We start from the raw sequence: 20197 nt of genomic DNA, 5'->3' as shown, positions 1-20197 counted from the left end.
CAAGGGCCTGGGATTCAGACCTATGCTGCTGGGTTGGGGGGTAAGCCCCAAATTTGAGACTCTCCACCACCCCTGGGAAATAGAAGGCCCTAGCACCCACCCCTGCTCACTCTCAGCAGTGACAGCAGAGTCTCTTTTCCCACAGATTCCACAGCTGTCCCCCACCAGGGGCTAGTGCCACCTGGGCCCCACCCTCCTCACTGAGGGAGAGGCGCCCGCAGCCCTTGGAGTCCCCGCAGAGGGCTGGCCTTGCAGAGAAAACCGTGCAAGGCTCCCACCGCCTTTCCTGCTCAGGCCAGACCCAAGGTGAGGGGGATGCGGGTTCCCTTTGCGCATGCTAGAAAACTTGCCTGGCTCTGTCTGCCTTGGGCCCACACATCCCTCACTCCTTGGTCTGCTTCTTTTCTCCTTCTCCAAGACACAGCATTGTTTGCAGGACAGTTTACAGGACAGCCAGACCCCTCCTGCACCCTCACTCTTATCCCTGCCTCGATCGTCTCCTACTTGACCCGCACTCCACAGGGAGAGGGGGCCTTACTGTCCTAGAGAGGGCCAGGATGTCACACAGACTAGATACAGAGACAGACACATACACAGCCACGCACCTAAGGAGCGCTCACACGGATGGGTGGCAGCCACAGTCGTGTCTCCAGTGTAATTATCCACTCCCTCTCCTGCAGGGCCCACAGGCTCCAATTTATGGTTCAGATGATGTGTTGCTAAGTGAACGGGCCTTGTCCTGGACACAGTGGCTTCTGAGGCTCCCCAGGCAGCCATTTCTTCTGCTCTGTGACTCTAGCCACATGCCCAGGGCCTGAGAGTCACTGGGCCAGGGCAGACAGATGTAGTGAGTTGGGTCATGAGAACCAATTATCTCCCATCCATCCCACACACTGTGATCACTGCTCCCAGCATCTACATCTCACATCTGTGTTAGAAGGAGATAGAATATTCCAGGGGAGGCAAGAGGCTTGGGGCACCAGTGCTTAGAGAAGATTCTGGGGTGGCTGGGCCCAACATTCACTCCGCCTACCTGTTCTCTCAACAGGTCCAGGCCCTGAAGTGAACCCTGAAGTGGCACCAAACCTCAGGGCTAAAAGTGAGGACACCCCTAGGGGACCAGAATGAGACTCAGCAACCAGGCCCCTCGGGATCAACTTCTGGAATAGACAGTGTCTTGTGAGGAGACGGCCCCACCAAGGTTACCACTTGCTGGAGTTACGCCATTGGCGCTGGTCTCTTTCTTTAGCTCATCTGGTCCCAGGTCTGGCCATCCTTACTGTGGGACAGGAAGCAGCCCTGTGACTGAGTCCCTGGCCTCTCCTCGAGGTCCCTGCCTGGGTGAGGAGGACAGGGGTGCTAGTTGTCATTGCCTGCGAGTCCACTCACCTGACAAGGCCGCGGCAGCGGAGACCCCCAGGCAAAACTGGCCTCGTCCCTGCTTGGAAAAGGTGGCCCCGAGTATGGGGCAGACCTGGCCAAGAGCAGGTGGTCTACTCCTCAGGGGAAGCCCATGCTGACCCACTAGCTCTGTAAGGGGCCTGGGGAGACGTTTCATTTTGTTTTGTTAAATTAGTCCTTGCATGTGTAACCAAGAGCCTGGAATGACATGTCCCTTCTTGGCAGCAATGACAGATAATCTCAGATAACGCCTCACATTTGTATGAGCCTCTGAAAAATAGAAAGTGCTCTATTTCGCTCTGTACAACTCCAGAAGGTAGCACCCAAACGAAAGCAGACAGACGCCCAGGGCTCTGAGCGCTTAACACAAATGGGGTCAGTACTGCTCTGGGCTCCAGCTGCCCTCCCTCTGAATCTCCTTGCTTGAAGAGGAAGCCAGCTCCGGCCCTTCCCTGGGGACCAAGCCCCAGCAGGGCCAGCAGCCAAGAGGGACTGGGCCTCCCTCCTGGCCCGAGAAGAGGGGGCCCAGTCCCTGTTTGAAGCCCTCGACCCACCCAGGGGTGTCTGCGGCAGAGCTGCTGATGGCTTCAATGCCACATCTGGGTAGTGCTGGGCACACACCTTGGCGGAGTCCCCAGAGGCTCTAGAACACTTGGTATTGACAGTATCTATCCCAACTCAACCCGAGCAGCCAGGTGGATGGGGAGTGAGCCTGGAAAAAGAGTCAGGGGTGGCGGGGGCCAGATGGGAGCCTCAGGCCAGTGCACTGTCCCCTCTGCAGCCATCAACACCATCACTCCAGACCGTGCTGCTTGCGCCGCCTCCGCTGTCCCACGGCCTCCCGCAGGGCCTCCAGCAGCAGCTCCTGGTTGTTGCAGACATTGTAATGCGTCAGGCGAAGCAGCTTGTCCACATCCTCCTGGCTGTAGGTCACCTTCAAGTAGTGGTAAGGGGAGTCGGATGAAGACAGGTTCACCTCCCCAGCCTCCTTCTCCTCAGGTGTCCGCCGTACCCCTAAGGAGAGAGGGTACAGACCAGGCATGGAGGGGAAACGCACGGGGGTGGAGGATGGGTTTGAGGTTACCTGCAGAGAGGCATAAAGGACGGAGGAGGCAGGACGAAGAACAGGGGGCCGGGGACACAGTGACGGCGAGGTGGAGGGGCTGGGATGGTGGCTCACCAGGGGCTGAGTGCTCCCGGAAGGAGCTGTTGACCAGAGGGAAGTGCAGCACGACAGGGGCCTTGGGGCAGCTGGGGTCTGAGAACACGTGGCACTCCCCAGGCTGGCGCTGCTCCTCGGGGCTGGGTGAGATGGGCGGGAACGGGATCCCCTGCTCCCGGCAGAACCGGCCCAGGAGCTGCAGCTGCTGCAGAGAGGGGCAGAAGTGGCATCAGAGGGACAGGCCCATGGGTTCCCCAGTGTCCTCATAACTGGGCTGACTGAACGTGGAGGTCCCCTAAGACACACAGGACTTAGTGCCCAGATGCCAAACCAGACTCTAGTGGACCCAACAGAGCCTGGCCAGACCTGTAGAATGCTCTTAACCTGACCGCCCTTCTACTGCAGCTCCTCTGGGCTCGACTGAGCTGGGCTGCTAACAACCCCCAGGTTCTGCAATTGAGAGGATTGTTGGTCTCTTCACTGGACCAACAAAGATACTCAAAGCAGGAGGTCCCAGAGGTTGAGGAACAAATGGGTGCAGGTGCAGCAAAGGGAACCCAAATATAGAAACCATTTAAGAACATCACCAGCTCCCTCATCACTCCAACTTCCCGAGCAGAGTAAGTTTCCCTGGTGGTGAATTCACAGAATCCACGGTCTTCCATTCACATGGTGTCATTGTCACAGTCTCTAAGGGAAACTGGACCAGATCCTGGACTCCAAGGTGGATTTCCCCAGGGGCAGAGCCAGGCTGTTGGGCCAGGTGAGATCAGGCCTCACATCACCCACTGCCTCCCAAGCCTCCCCTAACACCTCAGGTCCCACTGCGACATGTCCTGCCTGCCCCAGCCCACCTGAAAGGCTCCATGGAGGTTATAATCCAGCGACAGGATGAGGTCCACATCCCGGGTGGGCCGCAGGAGGGGCGGGCAGCTGGTGTTGACAAAGTAGCCGACATCCAGCAGGCAAAGGTGGGGCTCTGCAGGGGTCAGTTGGTTGGGGAGCCCGTCCAGTTTGGTGGCTGGGAAGGTTGAGGGGATGGGATGGGGAAGCAGCAGGTGTCATTGGTGCTGAGGGCACCAGAACCCTCTGGCCTAATGCCAGCTCCCTGCTGCTGGTGGAAGGAGACTCTGCCCTCTGGCACCTGCTCTCTCCCGCTGAAGTAGCACCTCCACTTCCCGAGGCCCCACAGATGGGCCCTGATGCCCAACACAAGGAGAGAAAAGGGGGCTCCTGCTCCAAGCAGCCAGGGAACTGAGGTCAAAGGGCTTGGGGCCAAAGGGTTGGAGAGTGCAGGTGTTGGGACCAGGGACCCAATGCTCAGGCGTCCATGGGAAGACTCTGGAAAGCTGGGATGAGGGGGAGAAAAGCAGATACCTTTCCAGGTGGAGAAGTGAGGATGCTGGAAATAGTCCTCATGGAAATAGAGGCCATGCAGGAAATTGTGGGTGGCCTGGGCAAGTGGGCGCCGTGTCAAAAGGTCAGTGAAAAACTCAGCCATCCTGCCGGCCACTGTGGGAGGCTCTTCTATCTTCAGAAGAGGGACCTGCTCCTTGTCTGCACAGTCAAGAAGGGGAAGTAGGGAGTCTTTCAGGAAATAGCAACCCCTAGACCTTTATCTCAGCCTCTGTGGACTCCCAAAGGCCTGAGAGCCACCGCCACCATCCCCCAAATACAGCCCCACTGGCTGCCCCTCTGCATTCTTACGAAGGAGCTCAGGCACCTACCCAAGCTGGCCCGATCCTGTGCCCAGTGGTCCCAGAACCGGCTGGGCTCTGAGCTCCAGTACAAGCTGTCCTGGAGGTTGGCTGCATACAGGTTGCTCCAGATACCTAAGAGGGGGACATGAGGGGAAGAGGGGACACGAGGGGAAGAGAGTCCTCCACCCGTCACAACCTGACCCTTCTCCACGGCCCATCCTGGACTAGGAAACGTCCCAGTGACTGAGCTGGGAAGGTCGAGGCCCACCATGTCCCCCAGCCACAGCTTCTCCAGCCTTCCAGACCCCCTCACCTTCCAGGAAGCAGATGCGGGACTCAGGGAGCCGCTTCGTCAGGCGCCCCATGAAGAACTCAGAGCCGAAGAGCTCGGAGGGAACAAAGGCGCCATACTTGGGGAAGCCGACCTCATAGGGGGAGAACTCGACCCACTCTGTGAGAAGGCCACAGAGCCTCAGCATGGGGCCCAGAACCTGAGGACCCTTGGGCACCAACACACCCACCAGGGGCTTCATGGCAGGGCAGCCTGGTGACCAGGAGGTTCAGCCTTGTTGCTGGCACTTTGAGCATGGGACCCAAGGCCCTTGGCCCCATCCCAAAGCCTGAGTGACTCTGGTAGGACGACAGGCTCCAGAGCGCATGGGACCTGACCCAGAAGAGGAGTTTGTAAAACCCACCTCCTACATACAGCCCCAGCTACCACTCACCTTGCCAACCGCGAGAGCAGGTCTCAGCTCCAGGGCTACTCACCCGCAAATTCAAAGGTGGTCAGGTTCCGCTCCTTGGTGTTGATGGCACAGTAGATGGGCAGAGGGTTCTGGCCATGACTCAGGGCCTCCCGCTGGTCTGAGAGTTTGTGGTCATGGGGCTGGAGGAGAGGAGTGATTTGAAACTAAAGCCATGGCTGCCTGGGGCCTGGGGACTTTCCCACCCCTGCTGACCAGGGCTGCTCCCTATCTCCAGACCCTGTGCTGGCTTTGGCCGCCCCTGCCTCCAGCCCAGGCTGCAGCCCTCCCCACACCTCATCATGTAGCAGCGCCTCGTTGATGAGGGCCCACAGGTTGGTGAAGCAGGTCGGGTAGCCCAGGCGGGCACGCTCGGCCAGTTCCTGCTGGTACCGCTGCAGCTGGCTGGGGGCCAGCACGCCCAGCTTGCTCTTGGTCACCTGGGTCTTCAGCAACTCAGTGGGCCCTGCCAGGTCCTTCTGAGACCACTCTGGGTCCTCATAGAGGTTGGCCAAAGCCCTGGGAAAAGCCAAAGCCAGGGATCATCACTCAAGAACTCCACTGCATGCCTTGGGCTAGGACAACAGCCTGGCAGGCACCTTCCAAGGGTCCCCTTGAGCACATTTCACTCTGACACATGCATTCTCCCAGCCCTTCCAATTTGGTCAGAGAGGCCTGTGGGGTCTAAGAGAGCCCTACCACCCAGACCCACCTGCCACGACCCAACTACCACCCCCAGGCTCCTGCACTCAACCTGCGGCCAGCTCACCAGGTAGACCCCGAGGCCCCTGTGATGTAGGAGATGCAATCCAAGAGGCCCAGCTCCCTCAGGCCGGCCAGCTGCCCATACAGGGAAGTCATTGCCCGGGTCCCACCACCAGTGGCCATAATAGCTACCACTGGGATCTGGAAGAGACGACAGCCAGGCTCAGAGAGGCCTTAGGGAGGGGGAAGGCCAAGCTCCAGGAAGAGGAGGTAGCCAGCCAAGCAGCCACTCAGCTCACTCACAGCTAAGGTCAGTCAAGCTCTGATCAGAGCTCTTGGGACCCGTTCTAGCCAGGCCTGCTGAGAAGGGTCTAGTCAGAAGTAGCCTCACGAGGATCAGGTTTGTCTGGTTTTAAGAACTCCAGGAAAAATGGACCAGACAAGTTCGAGGCCTCATTTCCTCACCTCTAGCCCCTGAGGAGTCTGGTGATCCCTTTCTGGAAGCCACAGGGCCACCTCAAAAGTCTCCCACATATGGGCCGGCCCTGTGGTTTAGCAGTTAAGTGCCTGCGCTCCGCTACTGGCAGCCCGGGTTCGGATCCCGGGTGCGCACCGACGCACCGCTTCTCTGGCCATGCTGAGGCCACGTCCCACACACAGCAACTAGAAGGATGTGCAACTATGATATACAACTATCTACTGGGGCTTTGGGGGAAAAAAAAGGAGGAGGATTGGCAATAGATGTTAGCTCAGAGCCGGTCTTCCTCAGTAAAAAAAAAGAGGAGGATGAGCATGGATGTTAGCTCAGGGCTGATCTTCCTCACCAAAAAAAAAAAAAAAAAAAAAAAAAAATGTCTCCCACATAGCCACCCCTCCCCCTCTTGCAAGGAGAGGTCATTTCTCCAGGAGATGCCACAGGCTGATCTGAACCTCCAGGGACTGCCCGGGCCAGCAGGCAGCCCTTAAGCTGTGTGTCTCACTGATCAGTCAGACCAGCTCCGTCTCAAAACCTGGACCAGGCTGAAGACCAAGAAACAACCAGAAGGAAAGCTAGCCCAGCGGGGCAGTTCCGTCTGCGAGCTCCAGGTGCCTCACGTAATGCCCTGCATTTGATGTCATCAAGCTCCCTATAACATCGAGTGAGGGGGATGCAGAGCAGGGGCAGGCAGACAGGAGGCAGGGTCAAGCCCAGCTTGGCACCAGCTCTGGTCTGCTTGGGGAACAACTGGTTCCAGCCCTGGGCTCCAGGCTCCAGCAAGCCTAAGGACCCCACCCAACGCAGCCCAGTCCCCAGACCTCGTCCTCCTGTAGGTCTCCGTCCAACTGCAGGGCCTGCTTCAGGGCCCTGGCTACCACTTGCTTCCTCCTGCTCAGGAAGGCCTGCTCCTCAGCGCAGGGCCCGCAGCCCAGCCGCACAGCCAGCTCCCTGGGTCTGGGTAGGAAGGAAGGGACCGTGAGGCAGCTCCCGGCCTCATCAGATAAAGGGAAGCTGGGTCCGCCTCCCCTGAAAAGCCCACTGCCATCTCTCCTCTCCTCTCCCCACCCCTCACCCCTGCTCCTGCGTCCTGAGCGAAGTGTGATGTGTGGACGTGAGAGGGAGAAGGCAAACCCAGACCCATGTGGGGACACGCCAGGGAATGCAGCAAAGCGGATTCACAGGCGTGCCAGGAATGCCGGTGATTGAAGAGGCCCCTCCAGGATCCCGGGTGCAGACAGGCCCCTGGGTGGGACCCAACTTCAGAGATCCACTTTCACCTCTCAGCTTCTCTCCCTCACCCACCTAAAGATGACTACAGTAGGGACGGAAAACGGTGTCCCCATCCCTTCGTGGTGAGAAGCTTGTCTCCCAGGCACGCGGAGGGCTATGGTGGGCGACTCCTCTCATCTCACGAAGGTTAGCTAAGGACCCTCCACAACAGCTGCGCCCGAAGGGGCGCCATTTCTCTCCTCTCTTGGTTTCCTTGCCCTCTCTGCGCCTCAACCGCTCTCCTCACCTTCCACCTGTTTTTCCAGGCAAACATTTACCCAGTGCCTCCCAAGTGCTGGGCACTGGGCTATGCACACATCCCTCTGTCTAAAGCAAAAAAACAAGTAAAAGGTCAAGAACAGCCCTTCTCTGCTTCGGCTTCCCTAACACTTTGTGCTCCACCCTGGGAGCTAACCCCTGAGTCTCTGCAGAGAGGACGCTCAGCAGCTGTGCTGGGAGCTGCTCTGTCTCCCACCTGCTCGTCTAGGCCACAGGCCTGACTATTGCCCCATCCCTGGCTGCCTCCCCATGAGCTTCCCAGTGCCCAGTCTGGCCTCTCACCCTTCTTCTTTTTTCAGCTCCACCCTCATCAGGGGCTCCTGAAAACCATGAATGTTCCAGTCACAAAGGTTGGCCGCCTGTTCCTCTCACCCCGGCCTGAGCCACACCCCCCCACCATGTCCCCATGCTCCCTTGGGCCCCCACAGGGGCCAGGCCTGAGCCTGAAGGCAGGGATGGTCTGAGGACTCCTCTCCCCAGAGCCTGGCCCAGCACTGTCTAGGGTATAGCCTCAGGACAGAAGCCGCTACAGAAGCGTGTCAGCCCTTCAAGGCCTGGGGCCCAGCCCTGCCCGTGCATCTGGCTTTCTTCCTCTGGTGACCAGTACCTGAGATGTAGGGAAGACGAGCCTCACCACTTGGCTGGAGGGCAGGGCCTTCAGAGGCACCTTCAGTTGCTCTTGAGGGGCATCCTGCAGGGAGAATGAAAGAAGATCTAAGGATCTCTACCCTTCCACTCCAGCAAGGATCACACCGACTGCCCCTGAGAGTGATGGAGAAGCAGTAGGAAGGGGGACACAAGGCTGACGTCGGCCCTACACTCTTCCCAGGGTGCCTGACTCTGCCAGGGAGTGATGGGGGGCTCAGGGTGAGCAGAGGGACCGGCTGGGAGGAGGTGCTGAGGGAGAAAGGAGGGAAGGAGGGAGAAAGGCTCTACGGGCTGCCTCACGGGAGGGAACAGCGCCCTACCTGCAGATGGATACTCAGCTCCTGCTCCCAGCAGGCCGGGCAGTGGAAGCAGAAGGAGCCGGCGCCCACAGAGGCCTCCTGCGGACCCTCACAGGACCCGGGAACCACAAGCTGCACTCTGCGCTCTGACCCTGCAAACAGAAACCCGAGCAAAGAGGCTGGGAATGGGATCTTGGCCCACAGAAGTCCTTGTCTTACCTAAGGGGCCTGGGGGGCATTTCCCTCACCGCACTGAGATGGAGGTCTGGCCCAGGCCGAGGCTGGGAGCTGGAGCCCCCACTACAGCCCCTCTGAGGACTAAGAGGGAAAGCTCAGGTCCTGGGGAGCCCAGCATGGATGTGCCCCCAACCCCTGCTCCTGCCTATGAGAGCCGAGGGCTGCTGGTGCAAGGCCCCCTTAGAAAGGGGGAAGACAAGGGCTGAGGGCCGGGAGCCACCCCTGTGGGTCAAGAACTCACCCTGCTGGTCCCCGGCCTCCTCCAGTCGAACATGCAAGCAGGAGAGCTCCCGGGCCTGAGTTGTTAAGAGAGCCCATCAGATGCAAACCCCCGGCCTGTCAGAGACCCCACCTTCCCGGCACACTGGCTCTTGCTCCTCAGACTTTATTACCTTGGCCCTGAGCCACCAAACATTCACTTTAGGGTGTATCCTCTTAAGGAACTGAAATCCCAGGGCCCCCCAGTTTGGCTCTACCCACTGACACCCCTGGTGGGCCTGAGCCTCAGGCCCAGGGAGGAGGGTGAGCAGATGGCATGAGGGAGGGGTTCTCGACTCACCACCAGGATGCCATTGCTGATGAGCTGCTCAGCGCAGTCTGTCCTGGAAAGAGCCCCCAGCGACCCTTAGTCCAGGTTCCCAGGCTCTCATCCCCAAGGAGGACTGGGCATTCCTCCTCCACCACTGGCTGTCTCCAGGGGAGGGGTGTCAGCTCTGGGCGTGCTGGGCTCTGTCCTTCCCTGAAGGAAGCACTCCCACCCAGGAATTGCCCCACGGCCCCTAACTCACAGACTCTGTAACCGAAATTCAACTTCCAGTTGCTCCTCACCCTGGAGAGAGAAAAAAGTTAGAAAGGGTGAGGAGTAGGGGTGTGTGTGTGTGAAGTTAGAGGGTGTGTGTGTGTGTGTGTGTGAAGTTGGGGGTGTGTGTGCACATGTGTGAAGTTAGAGGGGGGTGTGTGTGTGTGAAGTTAGGGGTGTGTGTGTGTGTGTGTGTGTGTGTGTGTGTGTGTGTGTGTGTGTGTGTGGATTCCCACACAGACACCACTGGGGCTGCTGGGGGCCCAGCCCAGTGGTGGGGAGAACCATCGTCCATCTCCAGGCTGCTCTGTCAACCTTCTCTGGACTGCTCCAAGAAAGCTGCCCTTCACTTAGGGGCCAAGAAAGAGGGTTGGGGATGGGACTGCTCCTCAGTGGACAGTAGCTCCTGGCTCACAGAGGCCTTTGGGATACCAGGGGAGCCTGGGTCACTCACTGGTCCAGGAGAAGAGGGCCATGTACCCAGCTACCCTCCAAAGTATCCCTCTTCCCGGGGCTGAGGCCCTCCATGCCCTGCATCAGCCTTGCCTGGCCGCTCAAGGAGAAGCTCTCATGGCGGAACTCCCCAGCCCGCAAAGTCCCCACGTCAAACAGCACCGACAACACGAGGTCATCACTGGTCAGAAGGTCCTGGTCAACGATGTTCAGTTGCATGACGTTCTGGAAGGGAAACAGAGAGAGGGGGCTGCAGGAAAGAGGGGTGGGATAGGAAGGTGAGCGGGGCAGGGGCAGGGAACGTGAGGCTGGGAGGGGACAGTGGCTGTGGATGGACAGGGACAGTGAGCAGGGCCACCTGACCCCTGGCCCACCTTGAGCTGACTGTGGATTCGGAAGTGAAAGCTCTGATTCCAGATGGGGTTTCTGCTGTTCTTGACCACGCGTGTCTGGAGCCTATGGCTGGAGGCCGTGGGCAGCCACAGAGTCACATAGCAGTCAGGAGGGGTCACTGCAGAAAGGAGGAACGAGCGTCTGGTGGTGGCCAAGAGCCCTTCCCAGCCCAGCCGCCCAGTCCACGTCCTTCCATCACAGGCAGTCCCGGGGGACCGAGAGACCCATGGAATGGGGGTGGGTCAGGAGGCAGGAAGAGCAGAGGCTAAGGCCTGACCATGATGTTCCACCCAGTACCTACTCTCGGTACCCTCTCTAGGACCCCCTGCACACCCAGCCCTACTCACGTCTCTTCCCACTGCCCCTGCCCCACACTGAATCCAGCTGCAGAACCACTGCCCTTCCTGGGCCCAGCACTTACCCAGGTCCTTAGAGGGCAGGCTGCGGGCCTGCAGAACACGGACAGTGAGGAGGCAGGTCCCAGGCACCTTTGCCTGCAGAGGGAGAGGGGGACAGGCTTGCTGCAGGCTGATGGGCCCAAAGGTGACAAGAGCTGAAGGGGAGGCTGAGGCGACCCTTGAGGCCTAATCCTGAACCAAAAGGACCAGACTTGCCGAGCCACGGGCCTGCCCTCCACCCCATCAGAGTCCTGAATGGAAAGGAAGCTGCAGTATCTCCTGATGACACCTGCCAACACTTACACAACGCTGGGTTGGCTATGGTCCCAGGGCTTCATGTACATTAACTCATCTAATCACACAACCACCCTACGCGTGAGGACTGCATATTATGACCAGTCCCACAAGGAAACTGAGACAGACAAGCTGATTAGTCACTTGCCCGAGGTCCAGCGCCAGGACTGGACCAGGCTAGCTCAACTTGTCCTCTCAACGCCCCCCACTTACCTGCTTCCAGTTCCTGCTATAGCCTCCTTTAGTCTCTGCACCCCACATCCCCAGCTCCCCCTTGCTAAGCAGCCTTGAGGCTGGTCTTGGGCAGTGGGGGGCCCGAGGTGGGGGGATATAGGCTACAGAGGGAGGGGAAAGGCATATCAAGACCCAGCCTAGCCTGGGACCCCAGCTGAGTTGTCCCGGTACTCCTCACCCCTGGCCAGGAGACAATTCTGGAAATGGGCTCTCTGATAGGATAGGAACAGCAGTTACCAGCTCAGACCATCTACAGGTTGTCAGGTTCTCCAGATGCTATAAGACCAGGCTAAAGACAGTCCTCTGGCAGCTCCATCCAAACCGAAAACCCTGGGTCTGGGGACACCGACCCTGGCAGCTGTGCCATCGCAGGGATGCCTGTGCCAACCGATCCTTCTTTTTGGCCTTCAGCCCTGCCTCAGGAGGGGCCCTAATGGATGGAGTCCAGGGGCAGAGCTGGGGAAGCTCATCTATCAGTGTCAGCCTTGGCGCCCCCACACCCCAAGCAACTGAGTCAGAGGGAGCACGAGATGGCAACTGGGAGCCTGAGTTCTCAGGACCCAAATCCATGGTGCCAGGGAGTTCTGCCTGGAGCCCATCTCTAGGGCAGGAAGAACTCAGGATGATCCCTCATCCCAAGACCCTGCCTCTTCCCCAGCTTCTGCTCTCCACCCTGGTCCAAGGCCAGCAAACCCCTCTCTACACCTGGAGAAGCCCACAGCCCTTAAGAAACAGCATTAACTAGGGCCCAGGGGGACCAGAGATCAGAATTGGGGCCCAGTGCCCTACTGGGTCTTACCAGAGCCATGAGGTTGAGAGTCCTCGGGAGCTAGGAATGATGGGCAGTGGTGTAGGATTGAGGACTGTCGGCTTTTAACCCAGAGCCAGGGATGTCCCAGCTGGCCCCAAGCTCCTCCCTGGTCCCTCCCAACCGCCTCCACTCCACCCAGGCCCCACACCCACTCCTGGGCCAGCCACTTGCCCAGGAAATGAGGCACCTTAAACCTGTATGAAGCCATTAACCCCCCAGAAGGCTCAACACCCCAGAAGACCCATTCTGTCCCGCCATCGCCATCGCCATCGCCATCGCCATCTGCACCTACCCCAGCCCTGACCTAGAGATGGGGCCCCCAGGAGAGCTCATCGTCAGAGGCCAAGCAGAAAGAAAAGACACTGAAGGGGCCAGTGACGTCTGGAAAGCAGGGGGTGGGCCCAGAGCAGCTGCAAAGAGCTGTGTCCCCCATCACAAAGCCTTTCGCAACCTCCCAGTGCCAGTGGGACAGGAATGCCCAGTCTTGCCTGAAGCACTTGGCCAATCTGAGAGGAGTGCCCTGGGCACCATGATAACCTGCCAGGGTCATGGTTTGTTCCATGAAACAGTCCTTCAAAGCCACGTGCCAGGCTGCCTCCACCCTTGGAGCCAGGTGCTGGGTGGCGTGGGATGAGGCCTCTGGGTTGGCACTCGGGGAAGGAAGCTCTTCTGTCACCAGGGCCGGGTTGGTGGAGGGAGGGAGGGAGGTTGAACATGGAGACCTACTTCTTCCACAGGGGAATAGCCTCAGGAGGGGCACGGGTTTCTGTCCCCTCCTGACTGTGCTTGTTGTAGGAGAAACAGAGATGACCCTTAGGACACCAGATCCCACCAGCTGCCCTGGAGCTAGAGGAGCAGAGCACACAGGCCAGAGCAAAGCTAGGCCCTGAGTCAATGAGGTCTGCGCCAGAGTTACAACAGAGGACTGGGGTCGGCTTGCTTGGCCAGAGAGGCGCTGTGATGGCTGTCATGGACAGGGGGCTCTCAGCAGCAGAGCTCCTCAGGCCCAGGCCTGGACCCAGCCCTTACCCCCAACCAGGGTCACCCTGAAACGTTTACCTGAACCTTCCAGCCCTCACCAGACCATGGAAAGCAATGGCAAGAGGGAGTCTCAGTGCACGTGAACCATAGCTGCCTTTATTGACCACTTCCTCTGTGCCAGCCCCGCGCCCTCCTCACAGACATCACCTCCAAGCCTCATAACACCTCAGGAGGTAGGAACCATCATATCTCCATATTATAGACAGGACACCAATGCTCTGAGGCAGTAGCTCGCCCAAGGTCACAGCCATGGCGCTGGCGAGGGGCGGTGCTGCCCCTGCAGTCCCACTCCTCCTCCAGCACAGGCTGCTCCCTCGCCTGTGTGGCAACTTCTTGGGAGCCCACACCCAGACCTGCCTGGCACCTCCTGCTCCTCCAGACCACCTCCCGAAATCCTCCAAAGCTGATCCCAAGCTGAGCTGGGCCAGCAGCCAGCATGCTCTCACTCCAGGCTGCCCCCAGAATTGACCTGCCCCAGGAAGGGCTCGACCTTTTCCCCAAGTTGTTGTTGGCAATGTTCACCAGGGCTCCATCAGTCAAGGCCTGAGGCCTTTGTGAGGGAGTCGAGCAGCTGGAAGTAACTGTACTTAAGGTCATACTCCATGTCGTACCAGAAATTCACTGTGGGAAGAACAGAGACCTGAGCATAAGGGTCCCCCTTCTAACCTACAGCTTCCTCAACCCATCCCCCAGCTGCCCCGCCACGCCTGTACAGGGCTACCCCTGGGTGACCTGGGAAGCTCCTCACCAGCAATGCAGCCATGGGACTGCTGGACGTGATGGAACCACAAGGCTGGCAGGTAGAGCATCTCGCCAGCCCGCACTGTGCAGTGAAGGGCCTGGGCCTGACTATAACTGGGGTACCGGGCCACATCTGGAGCCAAGGGGTCCAGTGGGATCCAGGGCACCTGGGGATACAATGGATACCAGGGAGCAGGCCTAAAGTCCCCAGGCCCTCCAGCTGTGTCCCTTCCAAGGGTAAAGACTGCAGGCCCTGCCCTGGTCAGCACTGGAAGGCCTCAGACTCAGGAATTTTTCAGAGCAAAGTACCACCTCCCCAGCTCTTTTGTGCCTGCTCCTCAGAGCCCAGGCTCCAACCCTTCCCCGTCCCTGGGGCCCAGGAACAAGGCAGACACCTTCTCCATGGCTTCTTCATCCACCATTGTAAAGGAGCCCTCTTCAGTTAGCTGGTAGGTTGCCGGTGTGTACAGCTCTGAAGCCAGAGGGAGAAAGGTGTGGGGAACCTCAAACAGCCTGGAGCTTACCAGCCACCCTCACTTGTTCCTTGGGTGCAGGAACAAGAGGGTCAGTAGTCCTAGTGCAGTGGAGACACTGAGTCCACATCTTGGGCCTAGGGCACCAGCCTGCCTGGGTCCCTCGCTGGCCCCCTCTACCTTGGGCCACCTGCTCCCCTGCCCCTGCAGGCTGCGCCCCTTACCATAGGGGATGAAGGGCCGGTCACTGGGTGGATGTAACAGGAAGTGCTTCTCTCCCGAGACCACACAGTAGAGGTTCTCATAGTGGTCCTTATGCACTGCCAACACAAAGGCCCAGTGGGCAGGGTTATGAGGGGCAGGGCACAGGAGGGGCCTTGCACCCCGACACAGCCTATGGTGAAATAGAAGAGCATGCAAAGTTGGAGCAGTCTCAAGAGGATGCCAAGGAGTCTGGCGGGCATTTCAGATCTCTGCCCGTCAGGGACTCGATGCTCGCCAGGCCCTGGGCTCATATCCGCCAAGAGGGGAATATATGCAAACAGGATTCTCCTGAGTTCACCCCCTGATCTAGCTGGCCTAGGAGAGCTTTCTAGGGATCTGAAGAAACAGTGCTCTCCACCCCCAATGTCATGGGTACCTTCCTCCATCTGAGCAGTCAGGGGAGGCCCTCTCTTGTACGAGCCCCAGAATCCCAGAAGACATCTTAGAGAAGAGTCAGTCTAACTTCTACCCAGGCGCAACCTTCCACTCTTGGCCTCCCCTTCTCTCCTCCCTCACCTCCTCCCCGATCTTTGTATTCCCGACACCTACAAGATGTCACTGCAGCCGCCTCCCCCAGCCAGAAGTTCACAGCATCAGGCATCTTTCCTGCATGTAAGGGGGAAGGAGGTGAGTTATGAGAGGGTGTCCCTGAAGGCCGGGCGGGGAATAACCACCATACAGTGATGCTGGGTCAGAACCTGGGCAGGGAGAAGAGGGGTTCCAGGGAGAGAGCAGGGAGAAGCAGCAGAGGTGGGCGAGCTTGGGAGAGCCCTCTCTCCGTCCCCTGGGTGGAAGGAAGGGCAGCAATCTTCAGTATTTCACTATGAAGTTGGGACCTGGGGATTGACCCTGTGGGGCCAAGAGTATGGGCCAAGTCCTGACCAAAGGGAGAGAAGCAGCAAGCAGGGCTGACTCCCTCCGTCCCATTTCTTCCCTGTTCAGCCCCCACATCCACTCACCCAGCGCCTCGGAGGCCCAGGGCACGTGAGGCTCCAGATCAGGCAGCAGCTGCGGCAGCTCAGTGGGCAGGTTGGAGCACTGCTTCTGCACGTAGAGGACCCCTGGGTGTTGGGCTTGGCCCTCCAGCACGTCTAGCACACAGCTCAGGGGTAGGCGGCGTTCAGCGGGCATCACAAAGCGGTCCCCTCGCACGGCATCCGCGTAACCATCTGGGGTCACAGCCACACTCACCTCTGTGGAGCCCACTGTGGCTCTGGAGGAATGGATATTCAGCCCACGCCCAGACGCCCAAAGCACCGCCCACATCCCCACCCAGGGCAGCCCCCACCTGAGGTAGGGAAGGGACCACTTCTGGAGAGCTGGCCAGTGCCGCAGGGCATTGCGGATGATGCAGGGCCTGTTGGGGCAGACCCAGTCCCGGTAGAAGTGGAGTGGAGTGGGGGGCTCGTCCAGGTAGGGCATAGCAAGAGGCACGCTGAGCTCTGAGAGAAAGAGGGGGGCGGGGAGCTGAAGCCAACAGCACGCAGTCCCTGCCCCACTACCTGCATAAGAGATGCTCTCCCCGGGGCCATAATGGGTCACTGAGCAATGCCCACAGGTGACCAAGGAACCCTGGACAACCAGGAATTGAAGAATGAGGAGGCAAATTTAAGGGAGAAAGCATGAAGCACCCATAAACACACCAGGATGGGTCATAAGAGTCCACAGGGCCAGGGGCTGCTGCTCTGTCCATAAGCCAAACCCTCCATGGGGCGTCTGGCCCTGCACAGCGGGCCCTTGGCTTTTCTACTCTGGAGTGGGCAATCTCCTGGAATCCATTAGGAAAGTCAGCCACTGAGGCGGTGTTGAGAGCTCCACAATGAGTAGAGCTGAGGCCCCAAGGCCACAGGCAAGTGTAGGTGGGTCGAGGTTCTGGAAAGCACCCTCCAACAGCAGTATTTACTGAACACCTAGAATGTGCTCAGTACTTGGCTTGGCCAATGTGGAGGTAGTAAGGGATGATCTGAGCATCATCTCAAGAAGCTTACAACCTAACTGGGGAGACAGACTGCCACACAAAACCACTGGAGAAAAAGTAAGGCCTGAACTGTGTTTTTAGTCTTACTCAACAGCATCACCATCCTCAGACACATGGGCTGCCGTGTGCATTTGGGCAGGTTGCAGGCTGTGCAGTGTACCACCCGTGCAGGTGTCTGTAGTGCCTTGCGTCACCCTTAATAAAAATCTTTTTGACTCTTCCTTCTCCCTCACTCCTGTCATCCTACTGATCGTGCCTAAGTCCTGTTGATTCTACCTCCTATGTCTCTCAAACCATCCCCTCCTTCTTTCCTCTGCTGGTGTCCACATTCAAACTACCTCCTCTGGGTCCTCAAATGTCACTTCGATGAGGCTTCCTTCCCTGGTCACCCTTTCTAAAATTGTAACCTGCCCCCAGGAATCCTTAAAGCCCTTCCCTTTTTTTTCTATCATTTATCACCATCTAACACCCTAGATATTTCACTTATCCAAATTGTTTACTGGTCTATCTCTCTTGCTAGAATGTAAGTTAAGGGATGCTTATCTTGTTCACTGATGCATCCCTGGGACATAGAACAGTACCTAGCACACAGTAGGTGCTCAGTAAATATTTGCTTAATGGTAGAATGAAAGTTTCCAACATCTCCCAGCAGGATGGCTACTACAGTGAACTAACTGGTTTCCTTGGCTTAATTCCACTCCCTCTCAAAGCATCCCTCACCCTGGCCCCAGTCATTTTCCTAAAAGACAATCTCATCTTGTCACACCCCTAGTAAAATATCTTTTGATGGCTTACCACTACTCCTTAGGAAATACAGTCTGCCCTGGCGTGCACTCAAGGTGCTCTGTGATCAGGACCAACCTACTTTTCCAGTCTGGTTTCCTCCTGTCTAGTTCCTGCCCCTTACCACACTCTTGACTCAGGTGGCGCCAAACTTTGTTCCTGCTGCTCTCTCAGACTGGAATGCCTTTCTCCTAGCTTTTATAAGGGCACAGGGTTTCGCTTTGTTACTTTCATCCTTGAGGTCTATAGAGTCTGAATGTCTTGACCCCCAATGGGTGGTTACGGCATCCTACTCCGAACGGCCACTGCACTCATTTTCACCTCTGAGGTCATGCTCGCTCTCTCATGACCGCATCTCCACGCTGGTCATCTGTACCTTCCAATCAGTCGGAAATGAATGTCTTTAGATCAAAAAATTGGAACTGAGTGGGAAGCCCCTGGTGGGCCAAGGAAAGAGCTGGCATGTGTGCTTGTTTCACTGGCTAGAGAGGCAAATGGAACCTGCCAAGTAGATAAGGAAGTAAGGGGGAGGGATCTGGCAAATCATGCCAGCCCATCAAAGCAGTCAGCTTGGGAGGTGATTTGGGCTCAGTAAACCTCCCTATTACTCTCATTGGGGTTCTTAAAATATGTGGAAACTGCCATTTTTTTTACCTTTTCGATTTTCTGCAATTATTTCAGTTTTACTTTCTCACCATTTAATAGATTGCCTTTAGAGAATGGCCACTGTTCCCTGCGGGGGCTTCAAAGTGAGAGAATTTCAAAGGGATCTGAACAATTCCTTTGGCCCAACAATTCTTCTGCTAGGAATTTAACCAACAAAAATACTCAAACACACGTGTGCACAGACTGCACCAGGCACATCAGCCTCTTCACGGTTCCTTGAACACACCAGGCACACTCCCACCTCAGGTCATTTGCTGATCCGTGCCCTCTACCTGGGTCACTCTCTCCTTCTTCAAGCCTGAGCTCAAATGTCATCTTACCAAGGAGGCCTACCTACCCTGACCACCTAAACTTGTCACATGCCCCCACCCCCACATCCTGAGCCCCCTCATTCTGCTTTCCTTTTTTTCCCACAGCACTTACCTTCTAACACATTTTTTCTAGTACATACTCATTTCCTGTGCCTACAGTTGTCTGTCTCCTCACCTAGATTGTAAGCTCTACAAGGGCAGAGATTTGTTTTGTTCAGTGATGTACCCTAAACACACTGAATAGAGCCTGGCACATTGAGGTACTAATAAATGTTTTTGAAATGAATACCCAAAGTATTTGCTGCAGCATTATTGAAAACAACAGTGTGATTAAGTAAATTAAGCACTAGTACACAGGTGTGAAAAACATTGAGGTACAGGGATATGGAATAATCTCTAAGATACATAGTGCAGAAGAGTGTGTTTAGCTGGCTACCGTTTGTATAAAAAGGGAGTTATATAGTCATACGTGTGCGTGGTTATAAACATAGTATTTCTGGAAGGATGCAAACTGGGGCCTGGAAAGGGAGAGAGGCTTTCTTTACATTATAAACCCGTTGTTTTTTCAAACCATGTGCCTGTGTTGCTATTCAGCGGTAAGAAATCTCCCTAGAGACAAGGGACGGAGGGAAAGAGAGAGGGAGAAAAACTTCAATCAAACAGGGGAAGAGCCAGGGATCTACTGGTACCGCTGCCTACAACCCCCCCAAAGCTCCGCAACCTTCCCAGCTTGGAGGAGTCTGTTCCTGAATAAAGTGTTCCAGCAGGAGTTCAGAGAGGGAGAATCCGACCACCTGAAGAAAACTTCACGACAGGAGAGGCTGGGAAGGGCAACAACAGACTGCCCGATTATTCAGCGCAGGCTGACTGTGGGAAACAGGAGAGCATCAAGTCGAGACCGGAGCGGGCCTTCGGAATAATGTCAACAGTCACCCCAGGAAGCCATGAGGATATGCGAACACGGGAGGAAGGGAGCTGAGGACTCACCCACGGGGCTGAGGGAGGGGGCTGCGACAGAAGAGTGATCAGAGAGGGACCATCACCTGTCACGTGCACGAGGTTCTTAGCTCCCTGAGGTCAAGAACTAGGGTGCACCCTGCTGTCAGCGGCCCAGGAAGCACCAGGGCGCACCCGACTCCGGGACCCAGTTCCCAGCATGCCCAAGGCCCCTTCCGCGTCCTAAGGTTGCTAGGCGGTCGAAGCAAGGACGCCAAAGCCTCTGAGCTAACACACTCACCCCTTGCGGCTACTGGGAATTCTCGTAACTCTCTTCGCACGGCGTCCAAAGCCGCCTCCGCCATGACGCCGCTGCCGCCCGCCCGAGGCCCCGCCCACCCCGCTGAGACCAGGCCCCGAGGCCCCGCCCCCCCGCTGAGACCAGGCCCCGAGGCCCCGCCCCCGCTGAGATCCGGCCCCGAGGCCCCACCCTCCCTCCCGCTGAGACTTGGCCCCGAGGCCCCGCCCTCCCCGCCGGCTCCGAGTCTCTGCCCTGATGCCCTGCCCTTCCGCTGAGAGCCGGCCCCGAGGCCCCGAGGCCCCGCCGCCCCTGAAGCCTCACGCCGCGGCTCTGGCTCTCGCAACCACCACCTCCGAACCCCGGCTCCCGGCGGTCCCCGAGGCCTCGTCCTGCCGCCTTG

The 20197-nt window shown here is 57.7% G+C and overlaps 2 protein-coding genes across 12 annotated transcripts in view; one reads left to right on the top strand and one right to left on the bottom strand.

Moving 5' to 3' along the window:
• The window catches only part of SPTBN5 (spectrin beta, non-erythrocytic 5), a 49811-nt gene extending 48678 nt beyond the window's left edge, over window positions 1-1133 (top strand). The window contains 2 exon segments of the mRNA XM_058540537.1: window positions 146-306; window positions 1049-1133. Of these exon segments, the coding sequence (XP_058396520.1) occupies window positions 146-306; window positions 1049-1128 (241 nt within the window). The 3' untranslated portion in view covers window positions 1129-1133.
• On the bottom strand, window positions 227-19874 carry LOC131405987 (bifunctional peptidase and (3S)-lysyl hydroxylase JMJD7). 11 transcript variants are annotated; one of them, XM_058541320.1, is made up of 26 exons: window positions 19798-19872; window positions 19282-19427; window positions 16111-16264; window positions 15782-16035; window positions 15339-15428; window positions 14783-14878; window positions 14481-14557; window positions 10988-11060; window positions 10548-10684; window positions 10336-10398; window positions 9710-9750; window positions 9481-9523; window positions 9163-9217; window positions 8706-8836; window positions 8345-8428; window positions 8020-8057; window positions 7008-7143; window positions 5776-5912; window positions 5303-5525; window positions 5032-5149; window positions 4577-4714; window positions 4291-4395; window positions 3941-4120; window positions 3418-3584; window positions 2582-2768; window positions 227-2415 (listed from the first exon to the last, which is right to left on the bottom strand). In XM_058541320.1, exons 3-26 carry the CDS (start codon window positions 16242-16244, stop codon window positions 2195-2197), a joined length of 2928 nt encoding a protein of 975 aa, XP_058397303.1. In that variant the 5' UTR covers window positions 16245-16264; window positions 19282-19427; window positions 19798-19872; the 3' UTR covers window positions 227-2194. The 11 variants fall into 11 exon arrangements, with proteins under 11 accessions (XP_058397303.1, XP_058397300.1, XP_058397301.1 ...); XM_058541317.1 differs by lacking the exon at window positions 19282-19427 and having other exon boundaries at window positions 19798-19874; XM_058541318.1 differs by lacking the exon at window positions 19282-19427 and having other exon boundaries at window positions 2582-2765; window positions 19798-19874.
• Between the last annotated feature and the right edge of the window lie 323 nt (window positions 19875-20197).

Source organism: Diceros bicornis, chromosome 5 (genome assembly GCF_020826845.1).
Source record: "Diceros bicornis minor isolate mBicDic1 chromosome 5, mDicBic1.mat.cur, whole genome shotgun sequence".
In the NCBI taxonomy this organism is placed as follows: Eukaryota; Metazoa; Chordata; class Mammalia; order Perissodactyla; family Rhinocerotidae; genus Diceros; species Diceros bicornis.
The sequence above is the reverse complement of the archived record's forward strand: the minus strand, read 5'-3'. Positions and strand labels throughout refer to the sequence as shown.